General features: G+C 40.4%; 1 protein-coding gene across 1 annotated transcript in view; it reads left to right on the top strand.

The window, feature by feature from the left end:
* The window catches only part of LOC309841236 (uncharacterized protein), a gene marked incomplete at its 3' end in the record, with an annotated part of 31,395 nt that extends 10,299 nt beyond the window's left edge, over positions 1-21,096 (top strand). The window contains exons 3-5 of the mRNA XM_082684163.1: positions 474-570; positions 17,698-17,851; positions 20,148-21,096. Coding sequence (XP_082540289.1) covers positions 474-570; positions 17,698-17,851; positions 20,148-21,096 — 1,200 coding nt within the window. The remainder of the gene's footprint in view (positions 1-473; positions 571-17,697; positions 17,852-20,147) is intronic.
* Positions 21,097-21,355: the final 259 nt, after the last annotated feature.

Genomic DNA, 21,355 nt, shown 5'->3' with positions numbered 1-21,355 from the left:
AGCAGGTAAGACATTTTGCTGTTTATGATAAATCCTTTAGAGATGTGTAACTTAAAAACCCACCTCTCTGTTTCCCATTAATGTTGGGTCTTCCACCATTTCCTTCACAGCACCCTGCCACTTTGAACCAGTTAGAACACTTACCACACTGTAAAGCAATTGCGTATTTATGTGTGGCTCATCCTCATGCAAGAATATAAATTCAGCGAGGGCAGTGCCTTTGGTGTTTGGTTATTTCAAAACTGCTTAGGGGAGTAACTGGTATACACTTGGTGCTTAATAACTACTTAGTGCAGGAAAAAATGAAGAGACCAGGAGTTTGAGAAGACTATTTTTTAAAAGGCCGTGTCTGACTTCCAGACCCATGATTGTAGACACATTTGAAGAGAACACAGAGCATGTCAAAACACAAGTGAATGCTCCATTTTCCCCACAGCGGTTGCTCTCCCTTCTGTGTTTCATTCTGGGGGCAGGCTGTCCTTCAGCCTCCTCCATCTCTGGATGAGAAGTGTCTGATCCCGACTGTGACTCAGGCCCAAGTGGAACGCACACCATCAGAAATTAGCGTTGGTAAGGCGACATTTTGGAAAAAGTGGAGATTGTATCTACTTCAACGTTTTTGTCAACTCTCGCCACCATCACCTTTCACTTTCTCTCATATGTGGCCTTGGAGTCAACTTCATGAATGCTAGGGTACCTGATCAGTCATTCACTCTGGGTTGCCTTCGAAGGAAGGCACATTCTCTTCTGTACGTCTTGTGAAGACAAACCTGTCTTTGGCATTCTGAGGCAAGCTCTCTGACAAAGAAAACCAGAGACAGGTGATAGGTGTTTGAATTTTATGAAAGCTTGCTTGAAGCTGGAGTACATACAGATTTGACAAAGGCATCTAAGGGAGATGCTGCTGGTGTGTGGTTCCCTTCTCAATGGACAGAGATGTTTTCATCATTGCTGTGACCTTAGCAAGAAACAACAACAAAACACCTTACATCTGAATTGTCCATCTGCTTCTTGAGCATTTCCTCTTTCTACTGTATTTCTCTGTTTCTAGGTTCTATATGCTGGGTGAAGTTTTGTTTTGACCACTGAAATCAATTACTCCCTTTGCAGTTAAAGGCAACAGGCCTGTTTTGCTGCTCATGGAAGGTATCCTGGTTTCTGCTAATGTTTCCACAGACATTTAGAGGTGGAAACGCTGGATTCCTTCTCATTTACCCTGGCTGTATTCCAATTCTGACAAAAAACTGACAGTTTTCAGTGGAACTCACCCTCCTGGAGAACAGAGATGTCTTCTAGCTGCTCCCAGCCTTTTTGACTGACATACCCAGATATTTCAGTAGCTTACATTTTAATTATTTTATTCTATTCATTTGGGCCTCATTAGTAGGGTTGCATTCATATCTATGCTGAGTACCCTGGAAAGGAACAAATGAATCTAAACACATCACAATTCTTTGTGAGAAGGGTCTGTTACCCCATTACCAAGATGGTGGTGGGAGGGGTTGACGAGCAGAAACAGATATGAGAGACTGCACCACAGCCTGCCTGCCTCTTCCTCCCACTCCCTTCCTCAGACTGTCCATCTGGCTAGCTTCCAGTACATCCAGCCAGAGTTCTTAGGTGCAAAGAACTGTATCTGATTCTGGCTGACTTCAGGGAGTTCTTGGAAGGAAGCAGATAGGGTTAGAAGATGGCAGGCAGCTGGAAACTCGGCCAGGTCATACTGCAGAAACTGTCCAGTTGGAAAGCTGGTGGGAACTGCTAGGTTCTCTTCTACAGACAACTGAGCACTGACAGTGGCACCCCCTGATATCACCACCTTCCAGAGCAGGGAGCAGGCAGGTGTCATCTCTAACTTTGGCATTATGAACTCTAAATTGCTTCAGGAGCAGAGACCTGAGCAGGAATGTCTGAGTGCCTGAAATTGGGTAACAATGCTGTCGGGGAGTGTTTTGTTTTAATTAAAATTCAATTAACCAATATAGAGTACATCATTAGTCTCAGATGTAGTGTTCAACAATTGTCAGTTGCGTCTAACACCCGTGCTCATCACATCACGTGCTCTCCTTTTTTTTTTTTTTTAACATCACGTGCTCTCCTTAATGTCCATCACCGAACTACCCCATCCCCCTACCCACTTTGCTGTTCGGGAGTATTAATGGTAGATATCCTGGTTTCTCCCGTAGTGTGGCGATTCAATTAAGGCTCACATAAGAGAAGAGCCTGCCAAATAAGACAGATAGTGACACCCCTTATTCTTTAAGTTTCTGCCTGAATTTCAACTCCTTCTTGAAGAAATTCAATCTGATTTATCCTGCTATTCAAAACTTTCATTTTGAGGGGGGAAGCTTTTGGCTTAGGGTTTTCAGGTCACACATGTAATGTGGATTCTAGCCCCAAACACATCCAAATGTGGGCTTGGAGTTAGGAATTCCCAGAGGAGTGTTCTCTCTCTCATCCAGAGCCAATGCTGAGATGAGACTGTATTGTCCCCATGTCCATAGGCCGGGCTACTTTTTTCTACTTCACTCACTGCGAATAGAGCCTCCTGGGCCTAGGCTCTGTCTCCTGGCCTTCACATGTGAGCACTCAGTCTTGGCAGGTTCCCCAGGACAAGTGTAGATTCCAACCTTCACCTGCCTCATAGGCTTCCTGCCTTTTTGTCTCTTCTGCCCACCCAGGAACCTCTTCACTTTCCTGGCAGCTCAGGCATGCTCCAAAATTATGTATTTTTCTTTAACACAGCATTTTAATGCATTCTCAACTGAAAGGAGTTTTTCCGAATTTCAAACTGCTACAACGGCTCAAAATGGCTGCCTCTTTACATAATTTTAGATTTTATAAATGAATGAACAAATGAGTGACAGTAAATGAATGAATGAAAGTTTTATTTTATACTATAGTGACTTGGCTATTGCTTTACATTTGCTGCATCTCCTAAGAGTGAAAAAAGCATCAAGCAAAAGATTCTTTGTGCTAAAAGGGAATAGTATTAGAACATTCAACACTGAAACTGGAGGAGATCTTCTGGGTAGAGAGTAGTTCCTGGACCCTGTGACAGATTCTTTCCTGGGGATTCCTCTTCCCCTTGCCCTTTTATGTTCTACCTGAGGTCAACCTCAGGTAGAAGCCACCCAACAGCATGCAGGCCTCAGAGGGTTGTTGTTCCCCCTCAACACTGGAAAAATGACTGCACGCAACAAGGCCATAGCCTTTCAAATAAGACTTCCAAAATGACTGTCCTGAAGGCTAGGGAGCACCTGGGCTGTATTTAAATTTATACACACACACACATACACACACATTTTAAATATATGTATTTGTTAAATATACATATATGTAAAATATATCTACATATATTTTATATATATATGTATGTAAAAATTCACTGACACTTAAGATTAAATAGCTAACAGACACATGAAAAAATGTTCATTATCATCAGCCATCAGGAAAATCCCAATCCAAACCACATTGAGATACCACTTCACACCAGTTAGAATGGTTAAAATTAATAGGACAGGAAACAACAAGTTGTTGGAGAGGATGTGGAGAAAGGGGAGCCGTCTTACACTGTTGGTGGGAATGCAAGTTGGTACAGCCACTTTGGAAAACAGTGTGGAGATTCCTTAAGAAATTAAAAATAGAACTTCCCTATGACCCCGCAATTGCACTACTGGGTATTTACCCCAAAGATACTGATGTGGTGAAAAAAAGGGCCATCTGGACCCCAATGTTCATAGCAGCAATGTCCACAGTAGCCAAACTGTAGAAAGAGCCAAGATGCTCTTCAACAGACAAATAGATAAAGAAAATATGGTACAGGGGCACCTGGGTGGCTCAGTGGGTTAAAGCCTCTGCCTTCGGCTCAGGTCACGATCCCAGGATCCTCAGATCGAGCCCCACATTGGGTTCTCTGCTCAGCAGGGAGCCTGCTTCCACCTCTCTCTCTGCCTGCCTCTCTGCCTTGTGATCTTTGTCTGTCAAAGAAATAAATAAAATCTTAAAAAAAAAAGAAAATATGAAAATATGGTATATATATATATATATATATATATATATATATATATATATAGGAATATAATGCAGCCATCAGAAAGGATAAATACCCAACTTTTGTATCAACATGGACAGGACTGGAGGAGATTATGCTGAGTGAATAAGTCAACCAGAGAGAGTCAATTATCTTATGGTTTCACTTACTTGTGGAGCATAAGGAATAACATGGAGGACATGGGGATATGGAGAGGAGAAGTGAATTGGGGGAAATCGGAGAGGGAGATGAACCATGAGAGACTGTGGACTCTGAAATATAAACTGAGGGTTTTGGAGGGGAAGAGGGTGGGAGGGTGGGTGAGCCTGGTGGTGGGTATTAAGGAGGGCACGGATTGCATGGAACAGTGGGTGTGGTGCATAAACATAAACAATGAATCTTGGAACACTGAAAAAAATAAAATTAAATTAAAATGTTTTTTAAAAAAAGGTTTGTGCCATATCTGATTTGTATATTAAATCTCAATAAAAAAGAAAAAAGTAAATATACTTATACACACACACACACACACACACACACACACACACACACAGTATGGAGCCAAAAAATGAAATAAAGGCTAGATACAATAAAACACAGAACATGTGTGGAGAATGTGTCTTCTGGGTGTCATTTCTCATCTTCAGTTTGTGCTCCACAGGGGTTACTCTCATCCCTGTGCCTGTGGAAAGAGCCTCCTTTCATCCCCAGTGTTTAGGGTCTCACTTGGATATGTTTATGTCTCAAAGTCCAGATACAGCGGGAGACCAGCTTCTCCCTCCTCAGTCTCTGTGGGGCTATCTGTCTCAGTGTCAGCTTTTATTTGAGGATCTGCTTCTGCTTTGGGAGACTGACAGTGCCAAAGCCTTTATTATTTCTTGTGGAAGAAATCATATTACCTAGTAGAAGTTCATCCTTGTTCTCACAGTAAGTGAAGGAGTTTGCATCTGAAACAACTCTCACTGGCCATAAAGCCCAGAATAACATGGGTTTTGCACTGAATAACATGGCTGTATTTTAATTTCTCTGAGAATAAAATAATTAATTCCTGTCTGGAGCCCACCTCATTTGTAACCACAAAGTTCTAATCAGAGTTATAATATAAAGCTTTGGCTATAGTGCAGGTCTGTGCATTGGTAAGAACATAATCTTTTGAGATAAGGTAGGCATGAGTTTGCAGCTCTTCTCTGACTTTTACTAACCATGTGAATTTGAGCTAATTATTTCACTTTGTTAAACCCAGCTTAGTGACCTGAAAGAAGAAACAATAGTATATGGCTGCCATTAAGATTAATGTACACAGTTTTTGGAAAGCAATTTGCATTGTGCCAGTAACTTCCTCTTTGAAGTTTCATATTCAACTTAAAATTTATTGCTATTTTCTTTTGAAAATCTAGATGATGTGTAAAGACAAAAAAAGGAACCTGTTTCCTGGTTAAACAACAGTGAAAAGTGGGTTTTGCTATCCCATTTAACAGATGAGGTAAATGAGGCTTAGATACTTTAAGTAATTTGTTGCTTATAGCTAATATGCCAGAAAAATTGTTAAGACATCATTATATGTTACTTTCCCTCCTCCCTCCTACGTCCAATTTTACAATTCTTCTGCCCTTTTCCAGCCTGGCAGAAGTTTTAAGGCTGTTTGAAGAGTTTGAACCACAGGGACCTGTGGATTCTAGACACCAGGCACAGCTATGGGCAAGGGCACCGAACTTAAAATACAGGGATTAGGTAAAATTCTTGGAGTTAATCACCAAACTCTCTGAAAGTCGGCATGTTATTATTAAGGCCACTTTTCTTCTATGTCTTAAATTAGATCAGGGTCTCCTTTCTGGGGAAACTGTCCATTGAATGAAGAAAGACCTATAGATAATAAAGTCTATATATATTTATATGATTGAAAAATTATGAAAATGATAATAGGTTAAGCTGGACTATCTTACTACCCCCCACCCCTGTTTTTTCAGTCTCCAGAGTACAGTCAGTCTTCAGACAGATGCTTTTCAAACCATGCTGCAGTTCAAAGGTGGCCCGTAACAGCAACACAGTGGTGCAGAACTCTTGGGAAAATGTCAGGGACATCAGCAACAGAGGGAAGCACACAGCTATGAACCATCAGATCCCAGGGATGTACCAGGCAAGCAGGGCCCCTGTGAAAGCAGTGGGGGACCTGTGAACATGTGCTCTGTAGTTGTGTGTACAATATGGGTGAGTGTGGGCACGCACGGCTATCAGGATGGAATCCCAGGATGAGAAGGGTGAGGACACAAAGATTCAGGCAACAGGCTCTGAGCAGAGTGTGTATGCGGTTCCAGTTTTGGGAGTGTCTGTGCTAGGAGCAGAAGATGATTCTGTAAATAACGTGGCAGTCTATGGGCCAGGACCCTGGTAATTATAGGGAGATTTGACCTTGAATACGTCCTGGTTGGTAGAGGATGGAGAGATTGGGACTTTACCTGGGAATGGTGCCAGTCTGCTGTCTCTGAGTAGGTGGAGCCCTGTGGTTTTATGCTGTTCTGTCCTTAATGAGGTGTGTGGGGAGAGAGAGTGCTGTGGGGCTAGGCTACCCATTTAATGGGTGTGGAATTTGGTTTGATTTTTTAAAAAAATGCATCAAAGACCTGCATTTTGTTGTTTAGGGTAGGTACAGAATCCAAAACTCAGATAGGATTGCTTCTACTTATAGCACACTTTATCCCAGGGATGTTTGGCTCTGGGCCCTGGATTTATTTCCTAAAACTGCTCTGCATTGGGGGCATGGTTTATGTCCCTGACTTTGGTCTTTTTCCAAAATGTTTCAATCTCATTGTTACAGTTTCCTTTTGGACCCAAAGTTCTGAAAAAGTTAGGGATGCCCAGCAGAAAAGAAAATGTTAGAAAGATCATGAGCTTTAAAATTCAGAGGCAAAAAATCTTCACTAGAGTTGTAAAGGTTATTTGTGTCCCAGTTTTCTTTTCTGTAAAAATAGGAAAACAGATATTCTCCCCAAATTGCAAGGATTGATTAAGATACGGCATAGCACAAGTTTCAAACTATATAGTGAGGTATGAGTGTCAGCTCTTGCTTTAAATGTGGGCTTTGAACTTACTGAGGCAGGGTAATAGGGGAGGCAGAAATATTAGGAATACATCCTCAGGGAAGACTGATTATTTGTCACGTCAGCATCCCTTCCTTGGTCATATGGCAGAAGCTCCATCCAAGGGTAGGGAGTTGGGGGGCAGATAGTGCAAGGAGGGGGGGTCTGAGAAAGCTATTTTTTAGGAGATATTGAAATTTGAAGTGTTTGGCATAACAATGGTTATGGCAAAACCATTAGGCTAATGTACAGAGAGACTACAGACTCAAGGAAAATGGATTATCAATGGCTAAGAATTTGGTACTAGAATAAGACAATTTGGATTTGCTTCTCGGGCTGTCACCTGTGAATTCTAGAAAATTAGCAACTTCTGTAAAATTCAGTTTCTTCACTTGTAAAAACAGTATAATTTTTACACTAAAAGTAGTATAATAATAAGTAGCAGTATAAGAATTGATTTCATTTTGAATTACATGAGATAAAGTATATAAAGAGTATGATATCTGGCTTAGAGTAAGCATCTAAGAAATGTTAATCATTCACATTATTGCTGTAATTTGAAAAAGCTTGAGTCTAAAATATTTACTTGTTCCTGGCACATGTCAAAATTATATTTCATATATAATTATATATATTATATATCAATTATATTTTAATAATGAGGCAACCAGCAGGAAGACAAAGAAGCTGATTCTAAGAGTATGTGACATGTAGACACACATTCACCCCCCCATACAAGATTTTATATAGGGATGTATAAAATAAAAAACATACATGTAGACGATTAGGAAAAGGATGCTAAAACAAGATTGCCATTTTATTTATTATTATTCTTAATTATTATTATATTAGATAATATATATTATATATTATTATATTAACTATTATTGTTATTATCATTAGAGAGAGTGAGAGCATGAGTGAGGGGAAGGAGAGACAGAATCCTAAGCAGGCTCCGCGCTCACCATGGAGTCCGACAGTGGGCTTGATCTCATGACCCTGAGATTATGATGACCTGAGCGGAAATCAAGAATCAGATGCTTAACTGACTGAGCCACCCAGATGCCCCAAGGTTGCCATGTTAGATGTATGTTGAATTTATGTTCTACAGGGCAATAAAATCATATTCTTTTTGCGTTAACTCTTTCTGAACTACACAAATTGAAATGACACCAATTTATGCAAAACCTTCACATTATAAAGCTATAAAAGGCTTGCCCCTTCAGTTGTGATTTGTTAGTCAATTCTGTGATATTCTGTGATATTCTCTGAGGGTGTCAGATTCAGGTTAAGAAGGTATTTTGGAAAATGCTCCTGCTCGATAACAAAAATTTAATCAATCATCTATTTACATTCCTCCATGTTTGGGATAATTTTTTTAACATTATTAAAATAATTTTTGGAAGGGACAACTTAGAAGATATTGAGCAGAAATGAGACAACTTATTAAAGGAGTTCTTCTCTATCAAACCAGGGTCTTCTTGATTTTAGAAATCAAGAAGTCCAGAGGAAAAGGGATCCAAAACCTGGAGCTTTTACTGCCTACAACAGTGATTTTAACTTTGACTGCATTTTTAAATCATCTGAGGAACTTTAAAAAATACTACTGCTGGGGCCCCATTTCAAAGCTTCTAAATTAATTGGTTTATAGTCAGAATTTATAAGAAGCTTCAGAATTTATAAGGTGATTCTACTATGCAGCCAAAATCGAATACTTCTGAGCTATAACTTACAACATTTTCAAGTACTCCAAGGTAAAAAGCAACCTGTTTTACTAGTTTAGCTTGCTAATTTACTTGACATTAGAAATCAAATGTCCTTTTTTGTATGGGCAATCCCCAAATGTATGCCATGTTATGAAAGAAGCCAGGTAATTTCTGGCATTTGGATTTAGATGATTAGATGTTGGATCTTTCTTAACTTTTACTGAGTGAGAAGTCAATTTTCTTATCTGTAAAAGGAAGAATCAAACAGATTCAGGTTTCTTTTAAGGAGGATATAGGATAATGTATATGAACATATTTTTCAATGCTGTTCAAATGTGAGTTGTCATCCGGGCATTTGGGTTCATCTTTAATTTTTCCCTGGGCTGAAAGCTTTTTGGTCCAATATGGCAGAGGTCTCTGTGAATTTAGGGAGAAGATACGAACACCTGAAGCAGGGAGCAAAAACTGGGGTGAAGCAAGCAGTTTGTTGACACTGGAGCCCCATTTCAGTCAGAATCTGAAGTTGTCAGCTTTAATGGAGTAGGGGGAAAATAGAAATATTTCCTTGTTTCATAGACCACATCTATAATGTCTGCACTATGGCCAGTCTATCGCTAAAAAGTTTTCAAAAGAGCAGCTCTGTTTAACCATATCCTATTCATTTTGTCAAAGGAGGCATCCCCACCCTATGATTATAGGGAGGGTTGAACACATAACACTCAGCAATGGACAGACAAGTTAACAGAAGTTGATTAGTCACTTATATTCACAACCTAGGAATGGAGGACACGGCACCTCATGTTGGTCCATGAGGGGTCACATTCAGGAACAGAGTGAAAAACCAGGGGCTGTGGGAGGCAGGTTTTCTTTCTTTCTTTTTTTAAGATTTTTTTTTTTTAATTTTGTTTATTTATTTGACAAACAGAGATCACAAGTAGGCAGAGAGGCAGGCAGAGAGAGAGGAGAAAGCAGGCTCCCCTCGGAGAAGACAGCCAGATGCGGGGCTTGATTCCAATACCCTGGGATCATGACCTGAGAAGAAGGCAGAGGTTTAACCAACTGAGCCACTCAGGTGCCCCGTGAGGCAGACTTTCTAGTATTGAGGGGACTAAGTACTCATGGGTTCCACTGGGAGGAGGTAACTGGCTTACTTGAATAGTTTCTCAGGCTGACAGGGCACAGAAACTCTAGGATACTCAGGGATAAGCAGGGATCGTGCTTGGACCCCGTGATAAGGAGCGTCGTTTGGGTAGGAGACCTCATCAGTGGGACTAGAGTGAGGAGGAGAAGTCATGGATAGGCCATTCGAGGCTCTTCTGGTTCCCCAGATGTTGAGGTAACACACAACGTTGGGCCTTAATTTTAGGTCTTATACCACATGCGCAGTCATGAAAAAATCACACGCGTTTGCATTTATGCACTAAAGCAAAGCTCTACATATATATGTGGGTATAATGCATGAAATCAAATGACCAAAAAGATGTAACTCTTGGATCATCCATGCTGAACAGGTAGTTTTGCTTTCCATACAGTAACAAACTAATGAGTGACAGTAATCTAATGGGGATTAGGGCATATCGCCCCAAAATAACGCCACTTTGACATATTGCTTATTTTAAATTCACCTTTTTAAAGAAATAGCCAGTGCAAAATGGATAACCTGATCCTCCTTTGTTCCCACAAAAGCAGTAAATAAATCTCCCATGTGAATGGGACCTTCCCCGATCAGGAAGTAGAGACATTCTTATCATCAGAGACATGGAATTTAGGGCCACAGAAGCCTATATAAACAACTCTTGTTACTTTAACTAATTTACTATACCAGTCCAAATTCTCTTTAGAATTTCTTACTAATTGAAGCTTCCAAACGTAAGTTTTCTTTGTCCTCTGAATTTCTGCCAGATTTAGGTTTCTCTGTCTAAAATGTATAAAAAAGCAGCATGCTTTGGTCATTTCTTTGGGTCTCAATTTTGTTATTGGCCTCCATGGATACAAAATTAAGTCTTCCCCTGGTAATCTGTTCATGCCCATTTAATTCTTTGATCAGCCAAAAGACCTTGAGGAGTAAAGGATAATTTTTCCTTCCCCACAAATCACAGCTGAAAAGTTAAATTTCTGCTTCATAATCAATTTATATATGAGTTGGGGCTGGGTGTAGAGGTTACACCAGAATAAGACTGTGTTGATTTTGATTGTTAATTTTGTATTTTGCCTTCATTAAAGAACATAGGAGGAGAACATTTTAGGGAGAAGATAAATACATTTCACATGGTTGAGTTTTAGATGTCTATTCAAGACATTCAAGTCAGGATGTCTGATAGTCTGTTTTTGTAAAAACTAACTGAATTAACTGCATAAAGCACTTAGCATAGTTCTTGACACATAGTAAGCATTTAAAATAGCAAGCATTTATATTTACAGTATAGGATGTAAGTTTAAACTAGACAAATACATTTGGCAGCTATCAATTGTACAGAATAGGCTAATCTTAGCCAGTACGGAGTGATTGTGTTTATCTCTAGAGCTCCCTTGGGCATGGAACTGATCGTTAGCCAACCCTATGGAAGATAAATGGTGTTTTATAACCATAGGTCATATCCTGTTTGGGCAGGATGTAACAGCTTGCCAATACTATTTAGTAATAATAATTGGGTTATAATAACTCAACAATAATAATAGTAATGATAATAATAATTGCATCTGATCTCAGCAGAGCCTGAGGGGTTTCAACAGTTCAGGCTAGTCACAAGGGTTGACTATACCTGTAAGACTGCTCAGTATAAGAGTAGCAGACTCTGGTCTCTAGGTAGCAAGAAGTTTCCCATATAGTTGGTGGTGGGACAAGACCAGAAGACAAAGTGTTTTTACATAACCCAGCGGGGGAGGACAAGGAAGCCTGTGCCAGAAATATCTGGACCCTTTCATTGCAGACCCTTCTGTTACTACACCATCTTTTCCTTGAGATAAAGCATTACTAGGGAATAAAGGTTTGAGTCTTGTGAGTCCTTTTAGCAGTTGAATACTTACGGCAGTTAACAGTTAATTAACACAGCAGTAGATGATATTGAAACCTTAGGAGTGAGTGGAATTACAGTTTGAGGAGATAAAAAGGGCAAGGTTGGGAATTTGAGGCCCTTCAACACTTGATGGTAGGCAGTGAAGAAGTCATCTGATGTACCATATAGAACATTAGGAGGTAAGTAAGGCAGGTTCTGATATTCCTGTGGACAGGAGAAGAAATCCCAGACCGAGAGACATTTTTAGTTTTCCAATGCCACACAGAGAGGTCTTTCGACTCCTAATCTGGTTCCTTCAACTACATCACATTGCTTCTTGACTAAAACTAGTCTTTAGACAAGTTCTCTAGAGAAACCTCTGAAAAGTGCAAAAAAAAAAAAAAAAAAAAAAAAAAAACCCAACCTTACAGGGGTTTTGTGGCTTTCCTGACCAGACGAGAGGTTAAAAAATAGTCTTTGGCTTCCTACAATTAGAATTTCTGAGACATTTCTGTCCAACAAGTTAAGTCTGTTGCTTCCTACAAGGTTGGTGAATCTTCATTTTTAGGATTTATTTTTTTAAATCAATTGAGACATCTCCACTAATGCCTAGAATAACCTCCCCTTCCATCAAACTGCCTTTAAATGAGGCCGTGTTATCTCCCTTAACACACCTTGAAATCATATATTTTACATTGCTAGTGTTAGTGTAATTTGCTTTTTATAGCACATATATTGCTGAGTTAAATGTCACTTAAAAATGGATTCCTATTTTAAGAGCCACAAACTGTGGGCTATGATGAAACTGAGCTCCGGGCAGCTCCTGACTCGGCAAGGCTCAGTAGCTCTTTCTGTTACTGAGTAACTTTCCTTTGCCAGTCCTCAAAATTTTGGGAGCCTTCTTCTATTTGTAAGCATCTTGATCCTGGAGGTCACACCCAATAGGCACACATCACCTGGCAAGGCCATCAGTTCAGTGTCAACATTAGTATATTTAAAATCCCAAAAATATTTACAGTGAAACCAGCTATATATAACCTACATTATTTATTTTTCTAGAAAAGGGCTTATATAACTATTTATAGGAGACCTCTAACAAATTCCTTCAGTATTTGAGAAATAAATGCATCCCTGAATTGATCAGTTTTTCACACCTGGGCTTTTACTGAGCTATATTTATATTTCTTTCTACTGAACTGAGTAAATATTAATGAACATTATGTATGTTCATCACTGTGTTCAATATTGGGTGTGTAAATGAAATAGCATCTCAATATATGACTGTGCCTTGCGGTAGCTTGTAATATAGCTGGGGCTCAGAAAATTCACTCCTGAAGCAGTGGATAAAAGGCAGAATCTGACCCAGTGGATAAAAAAAGAAACAGAGGAAGGGTTTTGTGATACTTCATTAACCCACAATTACAACTGAACCCTGAACAATGCAGGAGTTGGGGCACCAACTCCCATGAATAAAAAATCTGTGTGTAACTTTTGACTCCCCTTAACTCATAGCCTGAACTCATAGCCTAAACTCATAGCCTACTCCTAACCAGAAAACTTTACCGATAATGAAAACATGGATTAACACATATTTTGTATATGTATTACATACTGTATTCTTACAGTAAAGTGATCTAGAGAAAAGAAAGTGTTATTAAGAAAAGCAGAAGGGAAAGAAAGTACAATGATAGTAATGTACTATGTGTATTAAAACAAACCTGTGTGGCCTGCACAACTCAAACCTATGTTGTTCAAGGGTGAACTGTACTTAATAAATGTTATGACAGTTGAACCTCAGAACAATCCTATATGTTAGGTGTCAGTATCTCTGCTTATAGATGGGGTTCCTGAGACACAAACACCGTAAGCTTACTTGGCCAGTGAAGGATGTGATCGGAACCCAGATCATCTGGCTACAAAGCCTGCTCAGAAGCACCACATTTGTCTTCACTGAATTTACTAATGACTTTCTCCTCCATCCTTCACTCTTGACTTGTGGCTTCTGGGATCCTCTACTTACATGATTTCCCAGTACAAGTCTCCATGATCTACCGAGCTCCCCTGTCATGCTGACGGCTCTTTACTTGACCATCCCTCTTAGATATACTTCTAGCACAGGAAATTCAGGTCTAAATTCTAGCTCTTTATTTTCCCTATTTGCCTTTTACTGTGTCCTGGAAGTGAAATCTTTGCCCCCTTTGATACTTGAACTTTCATCTTCATTCTCAACCCCCATGATCATTAATCTAGCAAACCCTGCTAATTCCTCCATCACTATAAATGCCTGGAGGTCCAAAAAAGACCAGGCTGTCTTAACTACGAGATAAGCAAGTTTGATTCCTTCGATTCAAGGAAATGTTCCTATGTGGAATAGGATACTAATAATACCTATTAACAGGATTTTTGTAAAAACTAATGAATTAATTGTGTAAAGCACTAAGCATAGTTCTTGACATGTAGTAAGCATTTAAAAAATGTAAAATATTGTTCTAGCATTAATATTCTTGAATTCATCGGATGATATTTTTAAGCATGCCAAACCTGTACTTTCTGAAAATTATTCATTTCCTATAAATGACATAATGTGTGTAAAACTAGCTAGCTTGGTACATTCACTATGTGTTCATTACTGCCCTGCCCCATATACACCTCTGAGTCCTAGAGTCTAGGATTCTGTGTTAAAAATGTATATTATTTATGTAGAGACTTGCATGTTAAGGAGGTGAAGATGCTTAATAAAATACATTGAAATTAAATATATGCAGAACCACACAACTCTTGATATTTGCTTTCTCAGAAGTTAACTGTGGCTACTTCAAACAAAGACCTTTTAGGGCCATCTATTCTTTGCAGTGAGGTTCTGTGTCTCTTCTTATGGAAGTGTCACTTGTGTGTGGACCCCTCTGTATGTGGTGATGGTCAATGTACTTGGAACCAGCCTCATGCCACCAGAAGTCTGAGGGTTAATGCATGAGAGGCATTGTATTGCCTTTACAGGTACCACGCATGGAATGACACAAATAGTTATAATAGGAAAAAAAAGATGGAAAAAATAGAAATAAATAAATAAAGAAGTACTATAAAGAGATTCAAGTTTTGGAAAGAGGGCAACTTTGCAACAAAAGAATACAGTTAAGAATAGTTCTTCCTACACTGCTTCCTGCTTGGGCTTCATCTGCTCTTCAAGGAACATGACTTTAGTGAAGCCCCAGTTGAGAAGATTTTGAAATGTAGTTCCCATGGCAACAGGCTCTGAGGTGACATAAATCCAAAGGAACTTTTCTTGGTTGTTCTATCATCCAAACAAGAATCCTCTAAGGCTCCTAGAGAAAAGTCAACTTTTAATGAAGCATGGGTCTTTGCTGTCTGTGCCCCATGGAGCCCTTTTCCTGTGGGTCTTATTTCAGGTTTGTAATAATGATTTATTTTCTTTAATTGTGAGTTGATGATAGTAGGAATGAGAGCAGGGACTGGGATTTATTGTAATCACCACAGCAGTGGCAAATTTCTAAGTGTAAGATTTGTGCTTGAGGCCTTGAATGGTTAAATATATATCCCTTGTGTGAAGGATAGGCAAGCAGTGGGAATGCACAAATGTCATCCAACACTCACACAAGAAGACACGCGCACATACACAGGACTGCTACAGGAGTTGTAAATTAGCTTGCCAAGTGGAGGACAGACAGCTGCCAAAGTGATTCTGATTATAAACCCAACCACATGATGACTCCAGCTGTCCCATCCTCACCAAAATGTACCTCTTATCAATTGAGTGCTGTTCCAAGTTTCATAGAGATCTGTTAGATTGGTTATAGAATTTGACTTCGTTAAAAAAATAATTCCTGGAAGAGGGTGTGGAATGCGGATGATTCCCAACCTGTCCTTCATAGACTGTGTTGATGGATTTGTGAGATCTTTCCTGAGAACTGCTTTTGATAGTCGAAAGTAGAGCAAGCATTAGGACACACTGTGCATGTTTGGGGAAGAGGAATTTTTGCCAAGACTGGAAATGGGCACAGAAAGAGCACCTTGGAGGCTGTGGAGGAAACCTCACCTGACTTTGTAATTTGGCCTTTGCGGTGTGGTTATTTGAAGAGTAGGTCATCCATGGTGGGACAGGAAGTAGGGAGTAGGGACAGGTGGAATAATCTGATCCTGTTTGTGGATTAAGTTATGTTGGAGAGTTGGGTCTTAGATAAAGCTTTGAAGAAAAAACATTATTTACAAATTTCTCTTCTTTTTAGCAATCAGCTCTCCTCTTCCTCCCTCTATTACCTTCCCTCTTATCCCTCTCAGGCTCACCTAGCTCTCTGAAGCTTTTTTCTCCCACTCATTCCCTCCTAACTGTTGTATATTTTGTGTATGTTTTACATGTATTTCCTATAACATTTATTGAGGCTCTTCCATTTTATGATTTAGTTTAATCCTTACAACAACCTTACGGATTATTATTATTATCTCCATTTTACAGGTGAGGAAGTTTGAGAATCTGGCATTAATTAATGTTTTGTGAGCTGCTGTAAACCAGGTTTGATATCTGGTTTTAAACATATATACATGAATAAACCTAGTTCCTACCTGCCATAGCTCATGGAAGCAAATGAGTGGTCACAAAGACAGCAAAATGTCATGAGGAGAGGGGCAGTAGAGCTAAGGACAAGCTACTACAGGCCTTCCTGGTTACTCTCCATGAGCGTATGAGCTGGTGATGATTTGAGATCCTATATCTTCTGACATTTTGGCATTTTGCTAGGGTATACTCAAGACATACATTCTCTGAAACATGGAATTTCTGGTACTTGATAAATTTAGTGACTCATCTTTAGTTTCCTGACCTGGAATCAAACAGGTTTGGGTGAGGTTGCTTCCTCCCAGGTGGAGTAAGGAGTATTTTGGTCAGACTTGCTCCAAATACTATCTGAGAAGCACCTTAGATGAGCCATAAAAAGCCATGCTGGAGACAAGGACTTGTGTGCACGTAGCTTATTTTTGGAAGTGATGTCAGGGAAGAGGAGGAGTGAGGCAGGGAAGGATGGGAAGCTAATCCAAAATGGGCTAACGAGGTGTCTGCCTTAGCGGGAATTTCACAATCAATCCCTCTGAAGCCCCTTTGAGAATCAATGAAGAACAAAACACTGGAGACACAGAAGGGCAGAGCATTTATTCACTGACTCCCTGTGGGGGTTACCTCCTTCACACTTCCAGGTTTGCACATGTACCGAGAGGTTGGGTGCATTCCAGCAGACAGTGTGTGTGTGGTGGCAGGGACATCTTAGGGTAGAAAGCAGGGGTAAGTGGTGCAGCTGGTGGATTTTGTGTTCTTTGACTGCAACATGCAGCCAGCAGCCACTGCAGCAGCAGAAGCCCAAAAGATGGGCTGAGACGAGGCAGAAACCATGTCTAACATAGACAGCCTGGTGATGGGATTTGAACTCAGGGCCTTGTAAACATGTTCAGAGTGGAGGGTAGATGACACCATGGCTATAAAAGGCAGGCAGCCAGCCATATTACATGATATGTAATGTGTTAAAAAGTTTAGAAAGGACTTTTGCTCCATTTACCTCTTTCTGAAAGTCCATCCTTTGTCATTTTTCATATTGTTGTGTTTTGAGTTAAAGCATCTTGCCTAAATTACAAGAAAGAACATTGCCCGGAGGGACTATTGTATCAAGTCACTGACATCCAATAGCCTATTAGACTGGTCTTCCTCAGCATGACTTGATCATGTCATTCCCCTGATCATGCCATTCCTCTCTTTAACGTGTTCCATGGATTCACGCTGCATACACATTTCTTGGCATTTAAGTTTCTCCCCAGTATGACCTCGGGGTACTGTTCTAGATTTGATGTCCAATTACGTCCTTTACTTGTATTCTGAATTGTAGTAAACCAAATCAAAGACCAGGTAGGCTTCTTCTGGATACGCTGGAAAACCCCTCCAATTAGAGAAGTTAGAGATTCATGTTTTGTGACAGCATCTACCAGCAGGCAGCTGTGTGATTGGCTGGGCTTCAGTTTTTCATGTCTGGAAGATGTAGGGTAGGAGGGTTAGATCAGTGAATCCCAAACCTGGCTAAATATCCCAATCACTAGGGATAGATTTAGAAGAAAAACCAGGTTATAAAGTCTTACTTCTGGAGATTCTGATTTATTATATTTACATTGGGGTAGCAGAATATGTACTTTTAATATGCACAGATTTATCTGACTCAGTTGTATAGCTAGATTTGTGAACCATGGGACTAGACGACTTTTTTTTTTTTTTTAAATATTTTATTTACTTATTTGACAGAGAGAGAGATCACAAGTAGGCAGAGAGGCAGGCAGAGGGAGAGGAGGAAGCAGGCTCCCCCTGAACAGAGAGCCCAATGTGGGGTTTGATCCCAGGACCCTGAGATCATGACCTGAGCTGAAGGCAGAGGCTTAACTCACTGAGCCACCCAGGCGTCCCAGGACTAGATCACTTTTAATATTGCTTCAAATCTATGAGACCCCAAAAGAGTGAACTAGCCATCACCAAGAGACTCTGAGAGACGGGGCACAGTGGGATAACTTCTGTCATGAGGGAGAGAATATGAGCAAAGTAAGCAAAACAGGGAAACAAACGTTGGTGCGTCTGGTGGGAAGAAGAGGGGTCAAGCTACAAGGCCATGAGAGTCAGCAGGAGGTCACTGAGAATCTCCTGAAAGAGAGCTGACAAGGGCCAACAAGATTTCCAACAACTCAGCAATTCTGGAAAAATATGTTCTTAACTGACAGGGTGTTCTCTTTACTGCCAAGCTCAAATTCCAAGAGATTACAGGGAGGCTCTGTTTCTCCTTGGACTAGATATTGTGCAATTTCTGTGATAAACTGAAATGTAAGTGTTGTATGGAATGCCCTCTCTGAACTTGAGTAGCATTTTATTTTTACCTTTTCTAGATCTTACCATATTGTTTTCAGGAAAATAAGTTTGGTGTACTCTAGCTTATCTTTTCCAGGAGATTGTCAGACCCCTGTGGCAAGGACCCTATTATATATTTCCTTATCTTCCACAGGAAGAGGTTAAACACAATCACTAAGAACACCAGATATGGAGTAAGATGGACCTAGATTTCACATGTCTTTCACAATTTAACATCCGGTGAATTACTGCATCTTTAAAATGGGAATGATAAAATCTACTTCGTAGGATTTGGGGGAGAATTAAAAGGAAGTACTGCATGTGAAATTGTATTGGATTCTGGCTTGCTGGGGTCAGTTCAGAAGTGCTAGGACAGGAAGAATGCTTGGTATATATAGTAAGCACTCAATAAATGGTAAGTTATTGTTTTTGGACAACACTATGCATTTTACTGAATAGATTTTAATTGGACAAATAAATAATGTTTCTAAAGCCCATTCAAATATTATCAAGGGTACAAGAAAATATTCCTTCTTTTAGAAAGTTAGTTTCTAGGTCTGTGATCCCAGGGGATGCTCTGACTTTCTACTTCTAATCAGGTCCCCAGATCCCTAAATCCAGAATAAAACTGCTCAGTCTCCTCACCAGATGGCACGTATTATAGGCAAAGATGTCTTCCTTCTACAAACTGGAAAACAGCCTTGGGGCAAAGCCTCTATCAGATTATCTTTAGCTCAGAGCAAGTTCTAAGGCAGTCCATATTCTAATCCTTCCAACAGGACAGGAGTTAAATGGTCTGTGTTTAGTTCTTTTATCTGTGTTTAGCACCACAGCCATTTATCTGTCTGAACAATCATGGATAGGAATTGGATGGAAAGATACATCATTGAGGCTCTAGGTTGAAGGAGGGTGAGTGACTGAATCCAGGCTGAACTTTTCCTAAGTCCCCAACCTCAGGTAGTAAAGGCTTTGGGAAAGACCACCTCCCATTTCTGCTCTGTCTGGGGTGACCACGAGGTGGAAACTCCAGACACAGCTGGGCTGGCTCCAACCTCTGAAAGGACTCTCTCCAGATATTGGCCCCAGGTTTTACAATCTTGAGCAGAAGTTGGAGCTGAAAGGACCCAATAAATGGACCAAAGTAAAGACAAGGGAGACTCCTCAGCTCATCTTTGAGACTGTTCTTCCCAGCAGCATCTGCCCTCACCATGGAGAGCTCCATGGAGGTCCATCCTCCAGAGGGTGCTCCAGTAGAAGAGTCCTTAGGGGACCAGGAGAACAGACCCATGGGCATCCCAAGAAGCCTTTCTGCTGAAGTCCAAAATCTCTCTGTGTGGATCCAGTTCTCAAGAATAGGAGGTGACTGGGAGGAGAGAGATGGTCCCTGTCTCTTTCTCTCTCTTTTTCTCTTTCTCTCCCCTTCTAAGTGACTCTTTCCCCTTGTTTCCACAGAGTGCCTTTAATAAGAATGGAAGCTGAGAACTCCTCCGTGACAGAGTTTATCCTCGCAGGCTTAACCAACCAGCCGGGACTCCAGCTCCCTCTCTTCTTCCTGTTTCTAGGTTTCTATGTGGTCACGGTGGTGGGGAACCTGGGCCTGATAACCCTAATTGGGCTGAATTCTCACCTACACACCCCCATGTACTTTTTCCTCTTTAACTTGTCCTTCATAGATTTCTGCTATTCCACTGTTATCACACCCAAGATGCTGATGAGTTTTGTCTTGAGGAAGAACATCATCTCCTACGCAGGGTGTATGACTCAGCTCTTCTTCTTTCTTTTCTTTGTTGTCTCTGAGTCCTTCATCCTGTCAGCAATGGCATATGACCGCTATGCTGCCATCTGTAACCCACTGGTGTACATGGCCACCATGTCTCCTCAGGTCTGCTTACTCCTTCTGCTGGGTGTCTATGTGATGGGATTTGCTGGGGCCATGGCTCACACAGCATGCATGGTGAGACTGACCTTCTGCAGCAAAAATCTGGTTAACCACTACATGTGTGACATCCTTCCCCTTCTTGAGCGCTCTTGCACCAGTACCTATGTAAATGAGCTGGTCGTTTTTGTTGTTGTGGGCATTGATATTGGTGTGCCCACAGTTACCATCTTCATTTCTTATGCCCTCATCCTTTCCAGCATCCTCCGTATTCATTCTACCAAAGGCAGGTCCAAAGCCTTTAGCACCTGCAGCTCCCACATAATTGCAGTGTCTCTCTTCTTTGGGTCAGGGGCATTTATGTACCTCAAACCATCCTCTCTTTTACCTATGAATCAGGGGAAAGTGTCCTCATTGTTCTATACCATTGTTGTGCCCATGCTCAACCCGCTAATCTATAGCTTGAGGAATAAGGATGTCAAAGTTGCTCTGAAGAAAACATTAAGGAAAAAACCATTCTCTTGAGAAAGGGGCAATATTTAAGAAAGGGCCTTTTCCTTTCTTTTTATTTTTCAGGTTCCATTGGTTACTTGGAGGAAATTTTAACTCTTTCTCAAAGATGTTCATCCTTCCCATTTTATGCATCCTTTAATTTAAAAAGACTCTTAAAACTATAGGGTATGCCCATTTAGTGGACCATAAAGATCATTTAATTCAGTTCTCTCATATTTCTCAGAATAGATACAGGTTTATGTACCTTCCCCAAAGTCACTCAGTTATTCAG

Source organism: Mustela nivalis (genome assembly GCF_964662115.1).
Source record: "Mustela nivalis genome assembly, chromosome: 9".
NCBI lineage: Eukaryota > Metazoa > Chordata > Mammalia > Carnivora > Mustelidae > Mustela > Mustela nivalis.
The sequence above is the reverse complement of the archived record's forward strand: the minus strand, read 5'-3'. Positions and strand labels throughout refer to the sequence as shown.